The sequence below is a fragment of the Anomaloglossus baeobatrachus genome, chromosome 10, assembly GCF_048569485.1.
Source record: "Anomaloglossus baeobatrachus isolate aAnoBae1 chromosome 10, aAnoBae1.hap1, whole genome shotgun sequence".
Lineage (NCBI taxonomy): Eukaryota > Metazoa > Chordata > Amphibia > Anura > Aromobatidae > Anomaloglossus > Anomaloglossus baeobatrachus.
In genome coordinates this window covers 196,992,609-197,012,566 of record NC_134362.1, presented here as the reverse complement: position 1 = coordinate 197,012,566, position 19,958 = coordinate 196,992,609, and the positions used below count along the sequence as shown (strand labels likewise).

General features: G+C 51.0%; 1 protein-coding gene across 1 annotated transcript in view; it reads right to left on the bottom strand.

The window, feature by feature from the left end:
* LOC142254212 (conserved oligomeric Golgi complex subunit 8-like) overlaps positions 1–19,958 on the bottom strand; it is an 84,766-nt gene that overhangs the window by 34,727 nt on the left and 30,081 nt on the right. The window contains exon 2 of the mRNA XM_075325192.1: positions 10,120–10,239. Coding sequence (XP_075181307.1) covers positions 10,120–10,164 — 45 coding nt within the window. The 5' untranslated portion in view covers positions 10,165–10,239. The remainder of the gene's footprint in view (positions 1–10,119; positions 10,240–19,958) is intronic.

The window sequence follows — 19,958 nt, the reverse complement described above, 5'->3', positions numbered from 1 at the left end:
CAGCAGGCCACGGTGGACAAGTACCGGGTGCCTGTTATTCCACTCGACAAGCCCCTAGTGATTGCCTCGGTGGATGGGAGACCCCTCTCTGACACCATCTCCTGGATCACCAAGCCGGTCGAACTGCGTATCGGTGCCCTTCACACCGAGAACATCGCTTTCTACGTTCTCCCACACATGTCCCACCAGATCCTGCTGGGACTTCCATGGTTGCGGACACACGAACCATCAGTTAGCTGGGGCACTGGCGAAATCACCCGATGGGGCTCTTCGTGTCATGAGAGGTGCCTAAAGTCCATACAACCCATCCGACGACCTCCGGTTCCAGAGAACCTACCGGGGCTGCCCTCGGCCTATTGGTCCTTTGCAGATGTCTTTGATAAAAAGGAATCCGAGGTACTGCCGCCACATCGTCCATACGATTGTGCCATCGACCTGCTCCCAGGAACAACACCACCACGAGGACGCATATATCCTTTATCTCCAGCCGAAACAAGGGCCATGTCTGCTTACATCTCAGAGAGCCTGGCAAGGGGGTTCATTCGGAGATCCTCCTCTCCTGCTGGAGCAGGTTTCTTCTTTGTCAAGAAGAAAGAGGGCGACTTACGCCCATGCATAGACTACCGGGGTCTGAATCAAATCACCGTAAAAAACAAGTACCCTCTGCCGCTCATTCCCGAATTGTTTGACCGGCTTAGAGGAGCTCGTGTGTTCACCAAGCTGGATCTTCGGGGTGCTTACAATCTGGTACGCATCCGCTCTGGTGACGAATGGAAAACCGCGTTCAATACGCGCGATGGACATTATGAATACTGCGTGATGCCCTTCGGCCTGTGTAACGCTCCTGCCGTCTTTCAAGAACTGGTGAACGACGTGTTCCGGGACCTTCTCTACATCTGTGTGGTAGTGTATCTAGATGACATCCTTGTCTTCTCTCCGGACCTCCAAACCCACAGAGAAAACGTACAGCTGGTTCTACAAAGACTGAGAGAGAATCGTCTGTACGCAAAGTATGAGAAGTGTGTCTTTGAGCAGTCTTCTCTCCCCTTTCTGGGGTACATCATCTCTGATACTGGACTGCAGATGGATCCCAAGAAGGTCTCCGCCATTCTCAACTGGCCTCCTCCTTCTGGACTGAAGGCAATCCAACGCTTCCTGGGATTCGCCAACTACTACCGCCAGTTTATCCCTCACTTCTCTGCCTTGACTGCTCCTCTCTCCGCTTTGACTAAGAAGGAGGCTAATCCAAAGGACTGGTCACCTGCGGCTGACGCCGCGTTTGGCTCTCTGAAGCGGGCTTTTGCTTCCTCTCCTGTACTCCACCGTCCGGAGTTAAACCGCCAGTTCATCTTGGAGGTGGATGCCTCCTCCTCAGGAGCCGGAGCAGTGCTCATGCAAAAGTCCTCCTCCGGGAAGATGGTGACTTGCGGATTCTTCTCCAAGGGCTTCTCAGCGCCTGAACGCAACTACACCATCGGTGACCGAGAGCTCTTGGCAGTCAAACTGGCTTTGGAGGAATGGCGCTACCTCCTGGAAGGTGCAGTGTACCCCGTGATTATTTACACGGACCACAAGAACTTGGAATACCTACGGTCCGCTCAGCGTCTGAACCCACGGCAAGCCAGGTGGTCCCTATTCTTTGCCAGGTTTGATTTCCAGCTTCACTTCCGACCCGCGGACAAGAATGTACGCGCTGATGCCTTGTCCAGGTCTTTCATGCCCATGGAGCAGGAGGAAGAGACTACCCAACCCATCATCTGTCCTAGCAAAATCATTCCGGTGGCCCCTGTCACCCTGGCCCAGATACCGCCCGGGAAGACCTATGTCTCCGAGGTAGACAGGGAAAAAGTGTTACACTGGGGTCATGCCTCGAAAACAGCCGGTCATGCTGGTCAGAAAAAGACATGGGGTGCGATTGTACGTCATTATTGGTGGCCATCCCTTCGCACGGACGTCGCTGCTTTTGTATCCGCCTGTTCCTCTTGTGCCAGGAACAAGACGCCCAAACACCTCCCATATGGCCGTCTTCTGCCTCTGCCGATACCCTCAGTTCCGTGGCAACACATAGCAATGGACTTTATTACGGACTTGCCATTGTCCTCCGGACACACAGTCATATGGGTCGTGGTGGACCGGTTCTCTAAAATGGCCCATTTCGTCCCTATGGCTGGACTGCCCTCTGCTCAGGAACTCGCGGACGCCTATATACAACACATCTTCCGCTTGCATGGCTTTCCATTACACATCGTATCCGACAGAGGAACTCAGTTCACCTCTCGCTTCTGGAGGGCTCTCTGTAAACATCTGGGAGTGACTCTGGACTTTTCATCTGCATACCATCCTCAGTCTAATGGCCAGGTAGAGAGGGTCAATCAAATCTTGACCTCTTTCTTACGTCACTATGTTAACGCCCATCACGACGACTGGTCCGCTCTTCTTCCTTGGGCTGAATTCTCCCACAACCACCACATCAGTGAGTCGTCCTCCAGCTCTCCCTTCCATGTCGTTTACGGACTTCAGCCTTCCATCCCATTGCCTGTATCCCCTTCTTCGGATGTCCCTGCTGCAGATACAGTAGCCCGTGACTTTGCAACCATTTGGGACTCTGTCAAAGCGTCCCTTGGGCGTGCTTCCCTGCGGATGAAAAGACACGCAGACAAGAAACGTCTGGACCCTCCGTGTTTCTCTCCTGGAGATCTCGTCTGGCTTGCTTCCCAGTACGTCCGCCTGAAGATACCATCATACAAGCTGGGTCCTCGCTACATTGGGCCGTTTAAAGTCCTCAACAAGATCAATGAGGTCTCCTACAAGCTACAGCTCCCGGCCACGATGAGGATACCCAACTCATTCCACGTCTCCCTGCTCAAGCCGGTTGTCCTTGGTCCCTTCTCCGCTGCTGCCAGTCCGGCTCCTCCACCTATTGCCGATGACGACATCTATGCGGTAAGGGATATCGTGGCCATGAAGACCGTACGAGGTCGACAGTTCTTCCTGGTGGACTGGGAAGGGTATGGTCCTGAGGATAGGTCCTGGGAGTCCAGGGAGAACGTAGGCACTCCTCTGATCCGTGCCTTCATGTCCCGGTTGCGGGGAGGGGGGCGTGGGGGGGGGGGGTACTGTCACGCTCCCCGGGTCCTCGGTTCCGCTCCCCGGGTCCTCACCCCCGCTCCCCGGCTCACCTGCCACGCTCCCCGCTCTCCAGCCTCCGGTGCCCGTCCTTCCCAGGTCCCCTGGTCTCCGATCCCGGCGCCCGACGGCTTCCCAGGCCCTGGCCGGCTCCCCTGCGTCCTCCTCTCAGCTTCCTTCCCTGGCTTCTGGCACCCGGGCGGCGCGCATGCGCATTAGGGCGCGCGCGCGGTCACTGACCCTTTCTTAAAGGGCCAGCGTCCATTAACAGGAAATGAGGCTAAACAGGTACAGGGTATAAAGGGGGTTATTGTCCAAGGGGGCGGGGCCTGATCTTCGTGTTTCCTAAGCTAGGAGTCAGGTCTCCTGGTGTCTCTGTGCATATACTCACCTATCTCTCTTGTAGAGCCGTGCCTGCCTCGCCATCCAGTCCTGCCGTATCCTGAACCCCGAACGCTGTCCATCTGCCATCCTGACAGTCCGCACCATCTCGGATCCCTGCGGTGACCCGTCATCTCGCTCCAAAGGTTCCGGACCCCGCCTGACATCATCTCGGCTTCCGAACCTGAGCTGCGTCACCCGGACTACCACCCGTGACTCCGTGGTCCCAGGGACTTCTCCGCTATACTCGTGTGCACGGACTGTTCTGCTGTTTATAGTGTTCCAGCTACCGGACTCTTTACTACCATCTAGGAGTTCGGCCCAGTGGATCCACCTCCTGGGTCTGCCCGTCCACCTGGCCGTGACAGGGGACTGCGGTGACAATACTGTATAGGGGGCTGTAGGGGACCATACTTTATTAACGACTGTTATTGACCTTAAATTTTGGGATATGCTGACCATACTATATAAAGATCTATGGGGGACATTATACTCTATATGCGGCTGTGGTGACCATATTGTATATGGGGCTGTGGTGGACATCATATTATATACTAAGTGGCTGTAGTGGATATTATACTGCGTGGTGCTGTCGTGGGCATTATACTGTATATAGGGAATGGTGGAGGACATCATTGTATATATGGGGGGCTGTGGTGGTTACCATACTATATATTTGGAGACTGTGGTGGATATCGTACTACATGGGGGGGCTGTGGTGGACATCATAGTGTATATTAGGGGGCTGTTGTGGATATACTATATGGGCGGCTGTGGTAGCCATCATACTGTGTAGGGGGACAATGTGAGGAGGGGGGTACAGTTTGGAGAGGACAACATAGTAGGCAGTTTTGTTGTGAACTGTATTAGTCACATGATGGACTTTAAAAAAAATAATACTTATCCCTTAATGTGTAATGGGGTCTGTTTAGTGTCCATTAGGGGGTTCACCAAATTCTGAAAACCAAATGTGAAACCAAAAGGTCCCCGGTTCTAGTTAGGTTGTATTAGTTTCCATACCTGTCCTGGGGTGTGACATATAAAATACAGGGCAGCAGGGATGGATACTGCTGATGGTCCCTGGTGTTGTGTAAATGTCCCACAAAGAATGAATGACTCTAGATCTAACTTTGAGAACCACTCCCTATTGAGCCTCACATCTAAAGTTACACCACTTTTATTATTTTTGCTGGTATTTTTATTATAAAGGTCACAATACTAGTGTAAGTGGTTGTCAGAGCTTGTACCTGCCCCATTGGAGGCCATTGGAGAGGGGGTTTGTTAGGGGTCCTCCTGATACCTTAGTCTTTGACCCTTTCCTTTACACGTGGGGGCTGAGGGTTCAAAGTGGGGGAGGCCATCGGAGTCATCTGGTTTTTGGTTCTTTGTGCACTATTTTTCTTTTATATTAGATGATATTTCATGGTTTCTTTATAAGGGGGTATATTTCTTTATTTTCAAGATATTTAACTAGATTTCTTTACTTGTCTTTTATTCCCTATTTACTGCTATCAAATGAAAAGACCACGTGGCATCAAAAGCTCTGATGACATCACTGCCTTCTATGACATCACGAGGATCCAGATGTTCTATGCTATGACATCACAATGACCTAGTTCCATAAGAACGTCACACGTAGTCAGATCTGCACATTCACAGGGACACAGAGGACGAAGATGGAGGCGATTCGTGGTGAGGTTAGAGTCACAATGTGAGTGTGTAAGAAACATCAACCTGCACATGGATTATGTCCTGTGCATATTACAGGCTACCTGTGGGGGAGCTCATCTACAGCAGAAACCTGATCACCAGATGTGTACACACTCACATGACCTCGGTCACTGGCATATCGTATCGGATGATAGGCATTGGATGCCATATGCTAGTGTGACTCTAGCCTAAAAGGCTCCCAAAAGGCTCCTAAAAGGCTCCTAAAAGGTATGTACCACAGCGACACACCCACCATCCTCACATACTGTACAGCTCTGGCAAAAAAGTTGATAATCATTAAGAAACAACAATACTAATAATGTTTTACCTCAGGAAAAGTTCAGAAATCAATATTTTGTGGAATAACCATGATTTATAATCACAGCTTTCATGCGTCTTGGCTGCTTTCCACCAGTCTTTCACGCTGCTCTTGGGTGACCGTATACCACTCCTGGTGTAAAAATTTAAGCAATCCTTCTTTGTTTGATGGCTTGTGACTATCCATCTTCGTCTTGATTACATTCCAGAGGTTTTCAATGGGGTTCAGGTCTGGATATTGGGCTGGCCATGACAGGGTTTTGATGTGGTGGTCCTTCATCCACACATTGATTGACCTAGCTGTGTGTCATGGTGCATTGTCCTGCTGGAAAAAACAATCCTCAGAGTTGGGGAACATTGCCTGAGCAGAAGGAAGCAGCTGTTTGTCTAGGATAACCTTGTATGCGGCTTTATTAATACGTCCTTCGCAAAGTTTAATCTGCCCAATTTCTAGAGTAAGGTAATCTTCCCTGATGAGTCTAATTTTCAGCTTTGTCCAACACCTGGTCATCTAATGGTTAGACGGAGAACTGGAGAGGTGTACAAGCCACAGTGTCTTGCACCCACTGTGAAATTTGATGGAGGATCGGTGATGATGTGGAAATTTTTCAGCGAGGCTAGGGTTAGGATTATGTCCTATATGTTACATGTGAGGGGCAGTACAATGTCTTTGTAGTGTATATCTGTATATACATGTGTCCTGTATGTTACATGTCAGGGGAAGTACAATGTCTTCGTAGTGTGTATTTCTCCCATTTGTACCATCGTTCCTCCTCCAATTCTCCCAGTTGTACCATCATTACTCCTCCAATTCTTCCAGTTGTACGATTGTTCCTCCTCCATCTCTCTCAGTTGTACAATTGTTCCTCCTCCATCTCTCCCGGTTGTACCATCGTTCCTCCTCCATCTCTCCCGGTTGTACCATCGTTCCTCCTCCATCTCTCCCGGTTGTACCATCGTTCCTCCTCCATCTCTCCCGGTTGTACCATCGTTCCTCCTCCAGCTCTCCCGGTTGTACCATCGTTCCTCCTCCAGCTCTCCCGGTTGTACCATCGTTCCTCCTCCATCTCTCCCGGTTGTACCATCGTTCCTTCTCCATCTCTCCCGGTTGTACCATCGTTCCTCCTCCATCTCTCCCGGTTGTACCATCGTTCCTCCTCCATCTCTCCCGGTAGTACCAGCGTTCCTCCTCCATCTCTCCCGGTTGTACCATCGTTCCTCCTCCATCTCTCTCCTCCCATCACTTCTTTCTTCCCTGAATCTGTGATCTTGTTTTGATATAAGTAATCTTTTCTTACAGAAGCGTCGATTTGGTTCTGGACCTTTCCATTTGTATAACACTCACAAAGCAATGAGGACGACACCAGCAGGTATGTATGGAGGGGCCTGTATTCTTAGGGCACGTTCAGGGGTTTTTGGTGCTAATAACATTATTTTTTCATGTCTCCTAATAAAAATTCTCTGTTTTCAGTTCCAGTTAGTGAGTGGGGCCACGAATTGGGCGGACAAGTCAATGAAAATACCGCTCTTGTGACAGTCTCCATCTGAAGCCTCAAAACGATCACAAGACGGATCACACACTACATTGTGTCTTTTCTGTTAAGTGATCATCCGTTTTTCAGGACGATCACTTATTTCTGGCATTTTTTTCGGCGTCTGAACGGTTTTTTGTTCATTTCCTGAAGCGCTTTGTCGACGCTTTTTCCGTTTTTGAGTAACGTTTTTAATAATTTTTTTTGACAACTTTTTAAGGGGATTTTTTGGCCCAAAACCCAAAACGAGTGAAAAAGGCGTCATCGGGGCGTATTTTTTATCCTATTGCTTATTATATATATGGAGTTTTTGTAGCGGGGCCCGATTCATCAGGACCAGCGTTGTTTCCGCTTGTTCTGATGAGGTGCTGTTACGTCACCACCGGAGTCCGCTCCAGCGACTTCTGCTCCGATCGCCACGCCGTGTTCCTGCCGTGGATGGTGATGGGAGAGGAGTCCCTGTTCTGCTATAGTGATCTCCAGGGCCCTGTGTAATTCCAAATCCCTGTATAGGGGATAAAGGGTTTCAGGGTTCTGGGGGTCCTGCTTCCACTTTCCAGATCCAGTCCCCTGTCCATCATCCACGTTCCAGATCCAGTCCCCTGTCCATCATCCACATTCCAGGTCCAATCCCCTGTCCATCATCCACTTTCCAGATCCAGTCCCCTGTCCATCATCCACTTTCCAGATCTAGTCCCCTGTCCATCATCCACTTTCCAGATCCAGTCCCCTGTCCATCATCCACGTTCCAGATCTAGTCCCCTGTCCATCATCCACTTTCCAGATCCAGTCCCCTGTCCATCATCCACTTTCCAGATTACGAGTACTGAGTGGCTCTAGTCTGTCCATTACATCCCACCTGAGTCTGTTGATCCAGGCAGGCGCCAGTGTGCAAGCAAAGATGTCGTGAGCGAACGCTCGCTTGTTCACGATAATCTTTCAGTGTAAATTTTATCCCTTTTTTCCGTTTTTTTTGCTTTTTATCAGCATTTTTGTACTTCTTTTTAATCCGATGGATAAAACGGGAAGACGCTAAGAAAAAGCAAAAAAATACGACGGTTTTAGGGGCGGGAAAAAAAAAGACACAGTGTGAACATACCTTACACATTACAGAACACAGACGGACGTCACACGACGAGGACGCTCATACACGGACAGAGCTGGTTCACTACAGACATTAGCAGTTTATTGTGTATTATGTATATTGTGAGGCTTATCCTAATTAGTAGTTAAGTGTATATTTGTATATTATGTATATTGTAGTAGTTAATTGTATTTTTGTATATTATGTACATTGTGAGCCTTAACCTCTCAATGACCAGACACAGTTTTTCCGTTTATCATCCATCTGCGATATTTTTGACCCTTTTTCTCGTAGAGATGGTTTTTTTCCATATTTATTTGTTCTGTTTTTGTCCTAAAGTCATTAAGAGGTGAGGACGATATTCCTGGAGTGTAAATTGTATTGCATGTGCGGCATCAGGCAGGCAGTATGGGCGGCACGGTGGCTCAGTGGTGATTTACACTGGTGCTTTGCGGACAACATCTGCAAGGAGTTTGTATGTTCTCCCCGTGTTTGCGTGGGTTTCCTCCGGGGTCTCCGGTTTCCTCCCACACTCCAAAGACATACAACAAAAGGGGGCGATCAGTATTGGAGAAAGATCGCTGTCTTCTATTTAATCTGGGGCAGTTCCGCTCTTTTAGGCTGCGTTCACACCTCGCAGGTTTGATGCGGATTTTACACACAACTTATTTTTCCGCCCCAGGAAAGTGGGTGAGTTTATCTTCCTCTCACCCCCATTCCAGTCTGTCTGGGGCACAATCCATATGGAAATCAGCTTTTTTTTATGCTGTTTTTATTTTTTTATTTACAGCATGCCGATTTCTGTAGCGGATTTTACATATTCATTTCACTGTGGATCCTTAAATCTTGCAGGTAATCTGCCGGCCGGGCATGAAATATGGAGGACTTTTTTTTCTCCACGCATAAACACTGCAGATTTAATTTTATCAATCCAGTTGTAAAATCCGCACCAAATACGCAAAGTGTGAACAAAGCCTAAAAGGTCCAGATCTGCAATTCAGATATACCCTATAGACAAGGGAAGAGGTCAGCCATACTTCTCTAATGGTTGAGCCTGGAATTCCCAAATACTTATACTTCTCTAATACTGAACAACCCTTTTTGATCAATTTTAATACAATTAAACTTTGTATTATTATTATTGATTATGAGAATTTTTGGTTCACTGCCTAATGCTAATAAATAAATTTAAAACAAGAATCGGTCTCAGTGTTTTTCTTCTCGGCGATTATTATATCACACAGTGACCAGGATACATCAATGATCCATCGTATTCCTGACCAGTCCCCGTCCATCATCCACGTTCCAGATCCAGTCCCCTGTCCATCATCCACTTTCCAGATCCAGTCCCCTGTCCATCATCCACGTTCCAGATCCAGTCCCCTGTCCATCATCCACGTTCCAGATCCAGTCCCCTGTCCATCATCCATGTTCCAGATCCAGTCCCCTGTCCATCATCCACGTTACAGATCCAGTCCCCTGTCCATCATCCACATTGCAGATCCAGTCCCCTGTCCATCATCCACGTTCCAGATCCAGTCCCCTGTCCATCATCCACGTTCCAGATCCAGTCCCTGTCCATCATCCACATTCCAGATCCAGTCGCCTGTCCATCATCCACTTTCCAGATCCAGTCCCCTGTCCATCATCCACTTTCCAGATCCAGTCCCCTGTCCATCATCCACTTTCCAGATCCAGTCCCCTGTCCATCATCCACTTTCCAGATCCAGTCCCCTGTCCATCATCCACGTTCCAGATCCACTCCCCTGTCCATCATCCACTTTCCAGATCCAGTCCCCTGTCCATCATCCACTTTCCAGATCTAGTCCCCTGTCCATCATCCACTTTCCAGATCCAGTCCCCTGTCCATCATCCACTTTCCAGATTACGAGTACTGAGCACCCGAGCATGGTAGTGCCCACCTCTAACAGCAGCAGGAAAATCAGAGATCTGACTGTAAACACGTACCGGTGTGGAGCACTTCTGAAGCCGGCGTTCATAGGAGATGATCATTACAGCAGTCCAGAGCAGCGCTGATACATTGTTCTGTACGGCAGAAGTTATCGGAATATCGCAGCTTCAAGTCACCTAAAGAGATTAGTAAAAACAGGAAAAAGTGAAAAAAAAAGGTTTAAAAAATGTGAAGGAAAAAAAAACAAATAAAACTTAAATACGGCTATGTTGATGGAAAAATAAACAAGTTTTGGATCTTGGAAGAAGAAAATGAAAAAATAAAAATGAAAAGCAGAAAATCGCCTGGTGGTGAAGGGGTTACAACTTATTTGCATGGCTAACCGGGCCAGAATGGTGAGAGCCTTGGAAAATAGCAAAATATCGCACATTTTTTAAACAATTATTGTAGTGAATGTGGAAAATGCCGTCACACATTTCTCCCATTGTGCGCAGTGTATTTTATATTGTGCGATCAGGCAGGAAAAAAAATAATAATATGGTATATATTTTTAAAGAAAAACTATTGTGCATGAAACCGTCCTAAAAAGACACTTATTATTCAGGGCACTCAGTACTCAGGCTTATCACATACTGGCAAGTAGATGGCACCATGACACCACTGAGTAACTGAGCTCATGAGGGAAGCAGAGGCGGCCATCTTGTGGACGGCCCTTGTAACTGTGAAGGCGTCATACCCACAGTACACCTCTGTACGGAGCTGGAGCAGAGGCTTCTTTATAAAGAGCCTTATAATCTCCATATACAGCTGTGCAGGCAAATTCTGCACATATCCATACTTACAGGGAAACACTAGGCCTCAATTCTCAAAACAGTTCCTTGGCCCTAGCAACCAATCACAGCTTAGCTCTCACTGTTGAAACAGCTCTGGTAAAATGAAAGCTGCGCTGTGATTGGTTGCTATGGATTTCTTTGAAACAGTTTTGATAAATCTGCCCCATAATTAGAGGTAAATGAAGGCACATGAAGAGATCCAGTGTAGAAATTCCCAATTAGATGTGTATATATGTCCAAGAGAGACAAGCGAGAGAGATGGCGGGAGGGAGAGAAAAAGAGGGAGAGGGGGAGAGATTGGGGAGGGAGAGAGAGAGACGGGGGAGGGAGAGAAAGAGAGACGGGGGGAGGGAGAGAGAGAGACGGGGGGAGGGAGAGAAAAAGAGGGAGACGGGGAGATGGAGAGAGATTGGGGAGGGAGAGAGAGAGACGGGGGAGTGAGAGAAAAAGAGAGACGGGGGAGGGAGAGAGAGAGAGATTGGGGAGGGAGAGAGAGAGAGAGACTGGGGAGCGGGAGGGAGAGAGAGACGGGGGAGGGGGAGAAAAAGAGAGACGGGGGAGGGAGAGAGATTGGAGAGGGGAGGGAGAGAGAGATGGGGGGATGGGAGAGAGAGAGACGGGGGAGACAGAGAGACGGGGGAGAAAGAGAGAGAGACGGGGAGAGAGAGATGGGGGGAGGGAGAGAGACGGGGGAGGGAGAGAAAGAGACGGCGGAGAGAGAGAGACGGGGGAGGGAGAGACAGGGGGGAGGGGGAGAGAGAGATGGGGGGAGGGAGAGAGACGGGGGAGAGAGAGAAAGAGAGACGGGACGGCGGAGAGAGAGAGACGGGGACGGAGAGAGAGATTGGGGGGTGGGAGAGAGACGGGGGAGAGAGAGAAAGAGAGACGGCGGAGAGAGAGAGACGGGGACGGAGAGAGAGATTGGGGGGTGGGAGAGAGAGACGGGGGAGAAAGAGAGACGAGGGGGGAGGGGGAGAGAGAAAGACGGGGGAGGGAGAGAGACGAGGGGGGAGGGGGAGAGAGAGAGACGGGGGAGGGAGAGAGACGGGGGGAGGGAGAGAGAGACGGGGGAGGGGGAGGGAGAGAGACGGGGGAGGGCAATAGAGATAGAGAAGACACCCTCAGCAGAAGTCAAGCTGGGTTCATGCCAAACCATCCCACCACGGACCACATTTACACCCTGCAAAGCCTCATCAAGACTCCCGTCCACGGCAAAAAAATGGGAAAATATTTGCATGTTTTGTGGACTTCAAGAAGGCCTTTTGCTCAGTTTGGCACCCAGGCTTGTTCCTTAAACCTATGATATGATCAAGAACTCATTCACTGAGAACCGCTGCAGCGTGAAGGTGAACGGAAAGAGGACGGCCTTCATCTGGCAGAGCCGCGGGGTAAGACAGGGCCGCAGCCTGAGCCCAACTCTATTCAATATCTACATAAATGGACTGGCTGCAGCCCTAGAATTCTCCTCTGCCCCAGGTCTCAGCCTGCAGGACCGAGAGGTGAAGATCCTGCTGTACGCAGATGACCTCCTGCTGCTTTCCCCAACCGAGAGAGGCCTCCAAGATAGCCTGGCTGTGCTAGCAACATTCAGCACCACATGGGCTTTTGTGGCGCCCCTGAGGCTTCCGTCGCCACAGGTCATTGCACCCCATCCAGCGGTGTGATGCCCCATTCTGAGAGAGGAAGAGAGTGAACTCCGGTCCTCTGGTAAATCCACACTACACCCATTGCTAGGAACACCCTGGGACCAGGGAAAGTGGCAGACAGCCCTCCCATGCTGCATGCTGGGAGGGGTCGTAAGACCCATCCCTGCTCCTATAGGGTAGAACAGAGCAAATGGGGAGGTGGGAGGAGCCATCTGAGAGCAGGGACAGAGAGGAAGGTCTAGGTTAGTCAGTCTACCTCAGGGAAGGAGAGTGTGAAGAGCCAGCATGTAGTTGGGGAAGAAGAACGAGAGAAAGGAGGGAGGAGGAGGCCTGCTGGAGGCAGGCAAGGAGGAAGAAAGAAAGAAAGAAAGAAGGAAAGAAAGCTCCAAGTCAGACAGGAGCAGAGAAACAGAAGGAGACGCTTCCTGGTGAAGATCCTGGGACCCAGAGGTCCAGGTGACACCACGTAGAAGACAGAAGGAGTCGCAGGGCCACGGGTAGTCTGTATAGCTGTCGGGGCAGTTTAGAGCTAGGGTGGCCTGTTCCACAAGAACATCGGTGGAGGGATCAAGCTGCGACAGGGGACGGTCCCTAGAGACTGGAGGAGTGCAAAGATCATCTCCAAACAGTAAAAACCGAGGCCCAGGGAACGTTGTAGACTCCCCGGGCCAGAACCCATAGCAGAACTTCCAGAAAAGGGGTAATCAGCCGACAGGTGACCCCCCAGCCTGGAGGCTGCAGTGGAGGCCAAGCCAGGTTTATCCTATTAAAGGCTAGGCTAAGGAAGACAGCAGAAGAAAGAGACACTAAGAGAAGGGTACCGGCTTTCACTCTCAGAATCACCCAGAAACGGCGGAGGTCCCTGACAGTGGTCCCAGCAGTCCAAGGGTCCCTACAGCGCTGTGACAAGAAGTATGAGTAAAGAACTTGAACTGCACCCTTGAAGTGGTCTCTGTTATTTCAACTGCATAGACATTCACAAGCACCATCTGTGCCCCGGGCATTGCTCCACCTGTGGGGAGCAGTACCACCATTGCTGCCATAACATCATCCCGGAGGCCTCACACAGCAGCGGCGGCTTAATAGCCGCATACCACAGGTGGCGTCACGAACACAAACTTATTCATTAAGCCACATATTATACTGACACCCACCAGGGCCACGGAGCCGGGCCCAGCCACCACTGACTACCACCGGACTAGTCCGGCCCGGCACCGGGTGTCCCATAGCCCTGGGGTGGGCGAGTCAATTTCACATCAACCAAAAGATCAAAGTCATGGTGTTTCAGAAGAGGAATAATAACGAAACCTCCACTCCCTGCCTCACACTAAATGGCGCCACGCTGAAGAAGACCAGCAGCTATGTGGCGCCCTGGACAAGCCAGGTCGTCACAGAACAACACCAACACACCCCACACCCCGGTTAGGCACACCGAAGTCAAACACAAATCCTTGTTGCCTTCCTCCAGGGGCTGATGTCCACACCAGGGGGTGGGCCAGGCGGTTGGTCCCGCCCACCGAAGAGTTCACGGTCCTGGAGGCGGGAAAAGCAGTGGCAGATCAATTAGGGAAGTGGAGAGTGAGGTGGTAGCTGAGCAGACTGACAGCGTCCGGTTGTGTGGCCCGGACGGTACAGCAAGGTTGGCAGACGGTGGTAACCGTCTGCAGGAGAGGCCTATTGGAGCAAACCGTAAGGACCGTGGACGGGCGGTGGCCCGGTGGTACCGGACCAGTGAGCAAAGAGAAGCCAGCACCATGCGGCAGGGCTTACGGACCCCGACAAGGCTAGGAGTCGCCGTTGAAATTGTCAAATCCGTTAGCGAAGGGAACCTCCGGGGTTTCCCAGCAGCCAAGTCCCGATTGAAGGCAACAGCTCAAACCATAGAGGGAAACACAGTCACCGCCAAGGCTACAGTTCCCAGGGCCAGAGCCTGCGGGCAAAAGGGGCTCCTTCAGCACCCATCCAAGCTGGGGAGCGGGTTACCGGTGGGAACCCATTGGAACCGTACACAAAACACAGGTGCAGGGAAAGGCAGTCACCATCAACCTGCCGGCAGGAGAGACACCGCAGCCGTCTGTGGGACCCGTCCAGCCAGCCGTTTGTTTTACCGGAGACTTTGTATTCATCATTGGCTGAGTGAGTACCACCGTACCGTGCGGCACAGCGCTGCCCCCGCGACCCTGCACCTTGCCAGGCCCCGTAACCCGCCTGCTATACATCCCTACCCCTCACCGGGCCCCGGGACAACCAAACCCCCTACCCACGGAGGGGAGAAAACAACATCCTAGCTGCTCCCTGTCATCGCTCCCGAGATCCCCGTCCAGAGCAGCGGTGGTGTCACAACCTCACCACAACCGTGGGTGGCGTCACGGACAATAAATCCCCACTACCATAGCCCCCTTTTCACTCACGGGCGAGGAGCGCCGCTCGAGTCCCCGGGATCCGGCCCACCGCTCGAGCCACCACCGAGCAGCAGCAGCAGCCGGACCCGAGCAGTTGGTGAGCGCAGCGTCCCCTCCCCGCCCGCGACATACACGCTCAATATCGCTAGAAATTGCTAGCAATATCGTCCGCGTGTAAAGCCCGCTTAACTCTAAGGAATACCAGCTCCTTTGAAACCTTTGTAAATATACTCAGGGACTGGTGTAATGAGTCAAAAGAGCAGTATGAAACATCAGAAAATGTATCTGCTGTGTATAGACCTCAGAGAAGAGGATATGTTAGATATTGGTATAAATGTGGCAGACCAGGACACATTAAACGTTATTGTAATGCACCTGACATATACCAGAGCCAAAGAGCCATTCATTGCTCCAGGAGATTGATAGTGCTGAGGCTGAGGAGGAACTTGTCACCAACAATACACAATTTACAGAGATATATGAAAACATATGTGAGGTAAAAGCCCACCCTGATACCAGTGCACCAAAGCCGCAGACAATGCAGAGCCCAAAGCCTGAGAAAGGAGAGACTGGAAAACAGCAGGAGACGCCATATTGTAGACCCCAAAATGAAGCTGCCAATATCCTTGTGTTCAGTCTATTGGAAAGTCAATTATTCTGTCTATTCTGGAGCTGGTCACAAATTGCTCTACCGCTCTTGTTAACTAAGGGTGGCTTTACATGCTGCGATATCCGGCCCGATATCGCTAGCATGCGACCCACCCCCATCGTTTGTGCGAAACGGGCATATCGCTGCCTGTCACGCACAAAATCTGGCACCCCTATTGGGGGGTGCTACTGCTATGGACAATAAGAAACACGCTGCCACTTTAAGAGACAGAAACCTCCCCGTGTTGAGGGATAATGGAATGTTCTGCTCCCCCTGCAGAAAGTGTGCTAATGGACAGCCCGAGTGTAAGAAGAGAAGTGAGTTTCTGTTTTGCTTTTAGAAGCGTGTGAAGGAACACACAGCCGGTGTGTCTCAGAGGATTGGAGTTTTCTTCTGAATAGAGAGAGAGACTTGCAGATAACAGGGAACCAGCGAGGAATCTGAAGCAAGAAGAAGATTTTGATCTCCTTAACCTGGCCCAGGAGAAGTGCGCACCTTCAGATGAGACTGTTGTTGGGGGGCCCCCGGGACTGGATCCACGTCCCCAGCATCACTGTGAGTTGAATATTGTGCACATACTAGGGGCTAAAGTAGGCTTCAGTAGGTAGAACACGGCATCCGTGTGGCCCGTTTAGCAGAGGCCAGAGAGGTTACGTGTAGAGTAGCATTGTACCTGACTGTTTTTGTGTTTCTTGAACCTGTAATAGTTGGAGCGCCGTGCTATTGAGCGGACCAGCTAGAGAATACAAAAGTGTTGTTAAATCCCGTTTTGCCACTGTATACCCCGTGCCTGAACCTGCCTTCTCCACATCTTTCCCCGCCTGTTAATAAATACACCCTTGTTGTTCGCACCTCGTCTTGTGTACTGTAACCTACTCTGCACTGCGGTGGTCCTCTCGGCCATCGCTTCAAGTGGCGCTGCGAGCAGGGTACGGTCACCAAGATGGAGGCAGCAGACAGCAACGGCGGGAACGCTAATATTAATGGGGGTGCTGTGGGCAATGGTGGAACCCCTGCAATGACACTTCCAATGGGCACCATATTTAGTGTGCTACCAAAATTCGATGGCAATAACATGGCACTGTGCGACTGGGTGTCCCAGCTGCAGAGCACCCTGAAAGTGTATAACATCGGCCCAGAGCTTGAGGTGGACATCGCTTTGACTGCCCTAGAGGGAGAAGCACGTAGAAATGTCTGTCTACAACCAGAACCCACCCGTAGTACCCTGAAAGAGTTAGTTGGATTCTTGGAAGAGATCTATGGCGAGACTGCTAGCGCGGGACATCTTCGCACCAAATTTTTTTCGAGGCTGCAGCGGGAAGAAGAAGGGATCTCTCAGTATGCAACAGCACTACAAGAAGTGTTAGCGGAGGTCCAGAGAAAGGAGTCAGATGGACTCGGCGGCATAGGCTCTACCGACCGGATACTCCGGGAACAGTTTTTTCTGGGATTGCATAGCATATCCTTGCGGCGAGCCCTGGCAGAACGGGTCCGAGTGAATCCGGCTCTTACTTTTCGTCAAATCCTAGCAGAAGCAGTAGCCCGAAGTAAAGAAGAAAGTTACGCATCTGGAGTGGTGCGCGTCCAAACCGCCACCTCCAGAGTGGACCCAAACTGCCAGGTGGGACTGGTCCAGGTGGTGCAAGATTTACAGAAATCCGTTCTCAACGTACAGGAGAAGCTGACCCAGATGGAGCAAAGAATGAGGGACTTGTCTGGTGAACATCCCTACCCAGCTGTATCCTCCTCCTTCCAACCTGGCCCATCATACTCACGCAACAATTCCGCGGCTCTACCAATGGGGGACTGGAGGCTGCAGGCTTCCTCTCGTCAGCCACCAGAGGCACGAGGTATTCCCCAGCGAGGAGAAGACATCCACTGCTGGGGATGTGGAGGTCGGGGGCATATTGCCAGGGGGTGCCAGAATAACACTCAAAGCCAACGGAAGCCATCGTTAAACTACCAACCCCCGCAGTAGTGTGGCACTCTGCGGGGGAGGCGAGAAGGGAGGCCGCTCCGTATCATAACGAACATTTGATCGCTGGTTGTCCCATCCTACGTGCTGAATTCGAGAGTGTCCCAGTGAATAGCTTGATAGATACTGGGTCACAAGTGACGACGATGCCAGAAGCATATTTCAATCAACATTTCCAGACACTGGCCAGGCCAGAGAAAGAGACCCTGATCCGAGTGATTGCTGCTAATCAACAACCGATCCCGGTCACAGGAGTTGTGTGGATGAATGTTCGAATCTGTGGGCAAGAAGTGGGGAAAAAAGGGATCCTACTAGTCCCCGAGCCCATCATCGAAAATGTACCTGTAATATTGGGGATGAATGTCCTACGTGAATTAGATCAGATTATGTTCACCAAACGGGGACCCGGATACTGGAAGCAAGCTACTACACAGGAAGCACTTCAACGGCTGATCCGCGTCTGTGGGACGCAGAAGAGTGTGCCATCTCATCAGACGGTAGGGGTCATCAGGGCTCCTGGGAAGGAACCTATAATCCTGCCTCCCGGCCGAGAAAGTATATTACACCTCCCAGTGGGAACCTATCGCAATCTCGATGGGATAGAAGTGATTGTTCAGCCTGTAGCAACCGGAAGAGTGGACCAAGAGGTTATGATAGCTCGTACGGTAGCTGTGGTCCAACAAGGACGCGTCCCTATCAGAGCCTTGAATGTGGGCCCCGGTGAGGCCACCTTGCCTCGAGGGACGGATCTGGCCCTGGTGTACGTACATAAAGGCGAGGTAATGAGTCATAAAGAGATATCCTTATCGCCGATAGAAGGTGTGGGGTGGACCCTAGCAGTCTCTGCGAGGGCCAAAGAGATGCCATCCCCAGAGTGGAGTGGAAAGGCCATCCTCGATCAGATGGAAGTGGATGTGAATTCGCTGGGCCCTGAGCGTGTGCAAGCAGTAGAAGCTATGCTGTGGGAGAACCAGGCCGCATTCGCTCGCCACGTTGAAGATTTCGGCTGCACTGAAGCCATCATGCATGAGATACCGACCGGGGAAGCTCGTCCGATTCGAGAACGGTACCGACAGATCCCTCCCAAGATGTACCAAGAGGTAAAGACGTTACTGAAGCAGATGCTGGATTCAGGAATAGTGCAGGGCAGCCAGAGCACTTGGGCGGCCCTGGTGGTACTCGTCAAGAAAAAGGATGGAACCATCCGGTTCTGTGTAGACTACAGAAAACTCACCCTTGTACCGTTCGCGACTCGTACCCATTACCACGAATCGAAGAATCCTTGACGGCCTTGGGGAAGGCCAAGTACTTCTCCACCTTGGATCTAGCAAGCGGGTACTGGCAAGTACCTGTGGCGAAAAAAGACAAAGCCAAGACCGCGTTCATCCTCCCGATGGGATTGTTTGAGTTTAACCGGATGCCCTTCGGACTCTCCAATGCTCCGGGCACGTTTCAACGGCTGATGGAAAAGTGCTTGGGAGACCTAAATTTTGAAGCGACCCTGATCTATCTGGATGACATCATCGTGTTCTCGGCCACGTTCAAAGAACACCTTGACCGGCTTGGACAGGTACTCGGGAGACTGCAGGCTCAGAACCTGAAGGTGAAGCCCAAAAAATGCCACCTCTTCAAGAGAGAGATCGAGTACCTGGGCCACACAGTGTCACAAGATGGAGTCCTACCCTCCGCAGAAAAGGTGGCGGCCATTCAGAAGTGGCCAGTCCCTCGAACGGTGAGGGAACTCAAGGCATTTCTTGGACTCGCCGGGTATTACCGCCGGTTCGTCAAAGACTTCGCAAAGGTGGCGGGTCCTTTGAACGAGCTGCTGAGGGGGACCGCCGGAGTGTCAAAGAACCAGGGCATCTCTTGGGCTCAGAGACAAGATGAGGCTTTTCAGGCTATGAAGAATGCCCTTACTTCAGCCCCGATCCTGGCCTATGCGGACTTTGACCGACCATTCCTGCTGTACACAGATGGTAGCCTTCATGGACTCGGTGCCGTATTGTCTCAGATGCAAAATGGACATGAGAGAGTCATTGGCTACGCCAGTAGGTCCCTGCGGGACAGCGAAAGAAACCCACACAATTACAGCTCCTTTCGACTAGAGCTCCTGGCCCTAGTGTGGGCCATGACAGAGAAATTTGCTGGCTTCCTGACAGGAACCAAGATCCAGGTCCGGACAGACAATAATCCTCTGGCCCACCTTGAGAATACCAAATTGGGAGCCTTGGAACAACGGTGGGTGGCTCGCCTTGCAAAGTTTGACTTTACCATCTGTTATCGCCCTGCTACCGAAAACGCAAATGCGGATGGGCTGTCAAGAGTGACGGTGGAGACCCCAGTGGGGGATCTCGATGAACGATTAGAGGAGGAAGAAACGCCAGACTTTA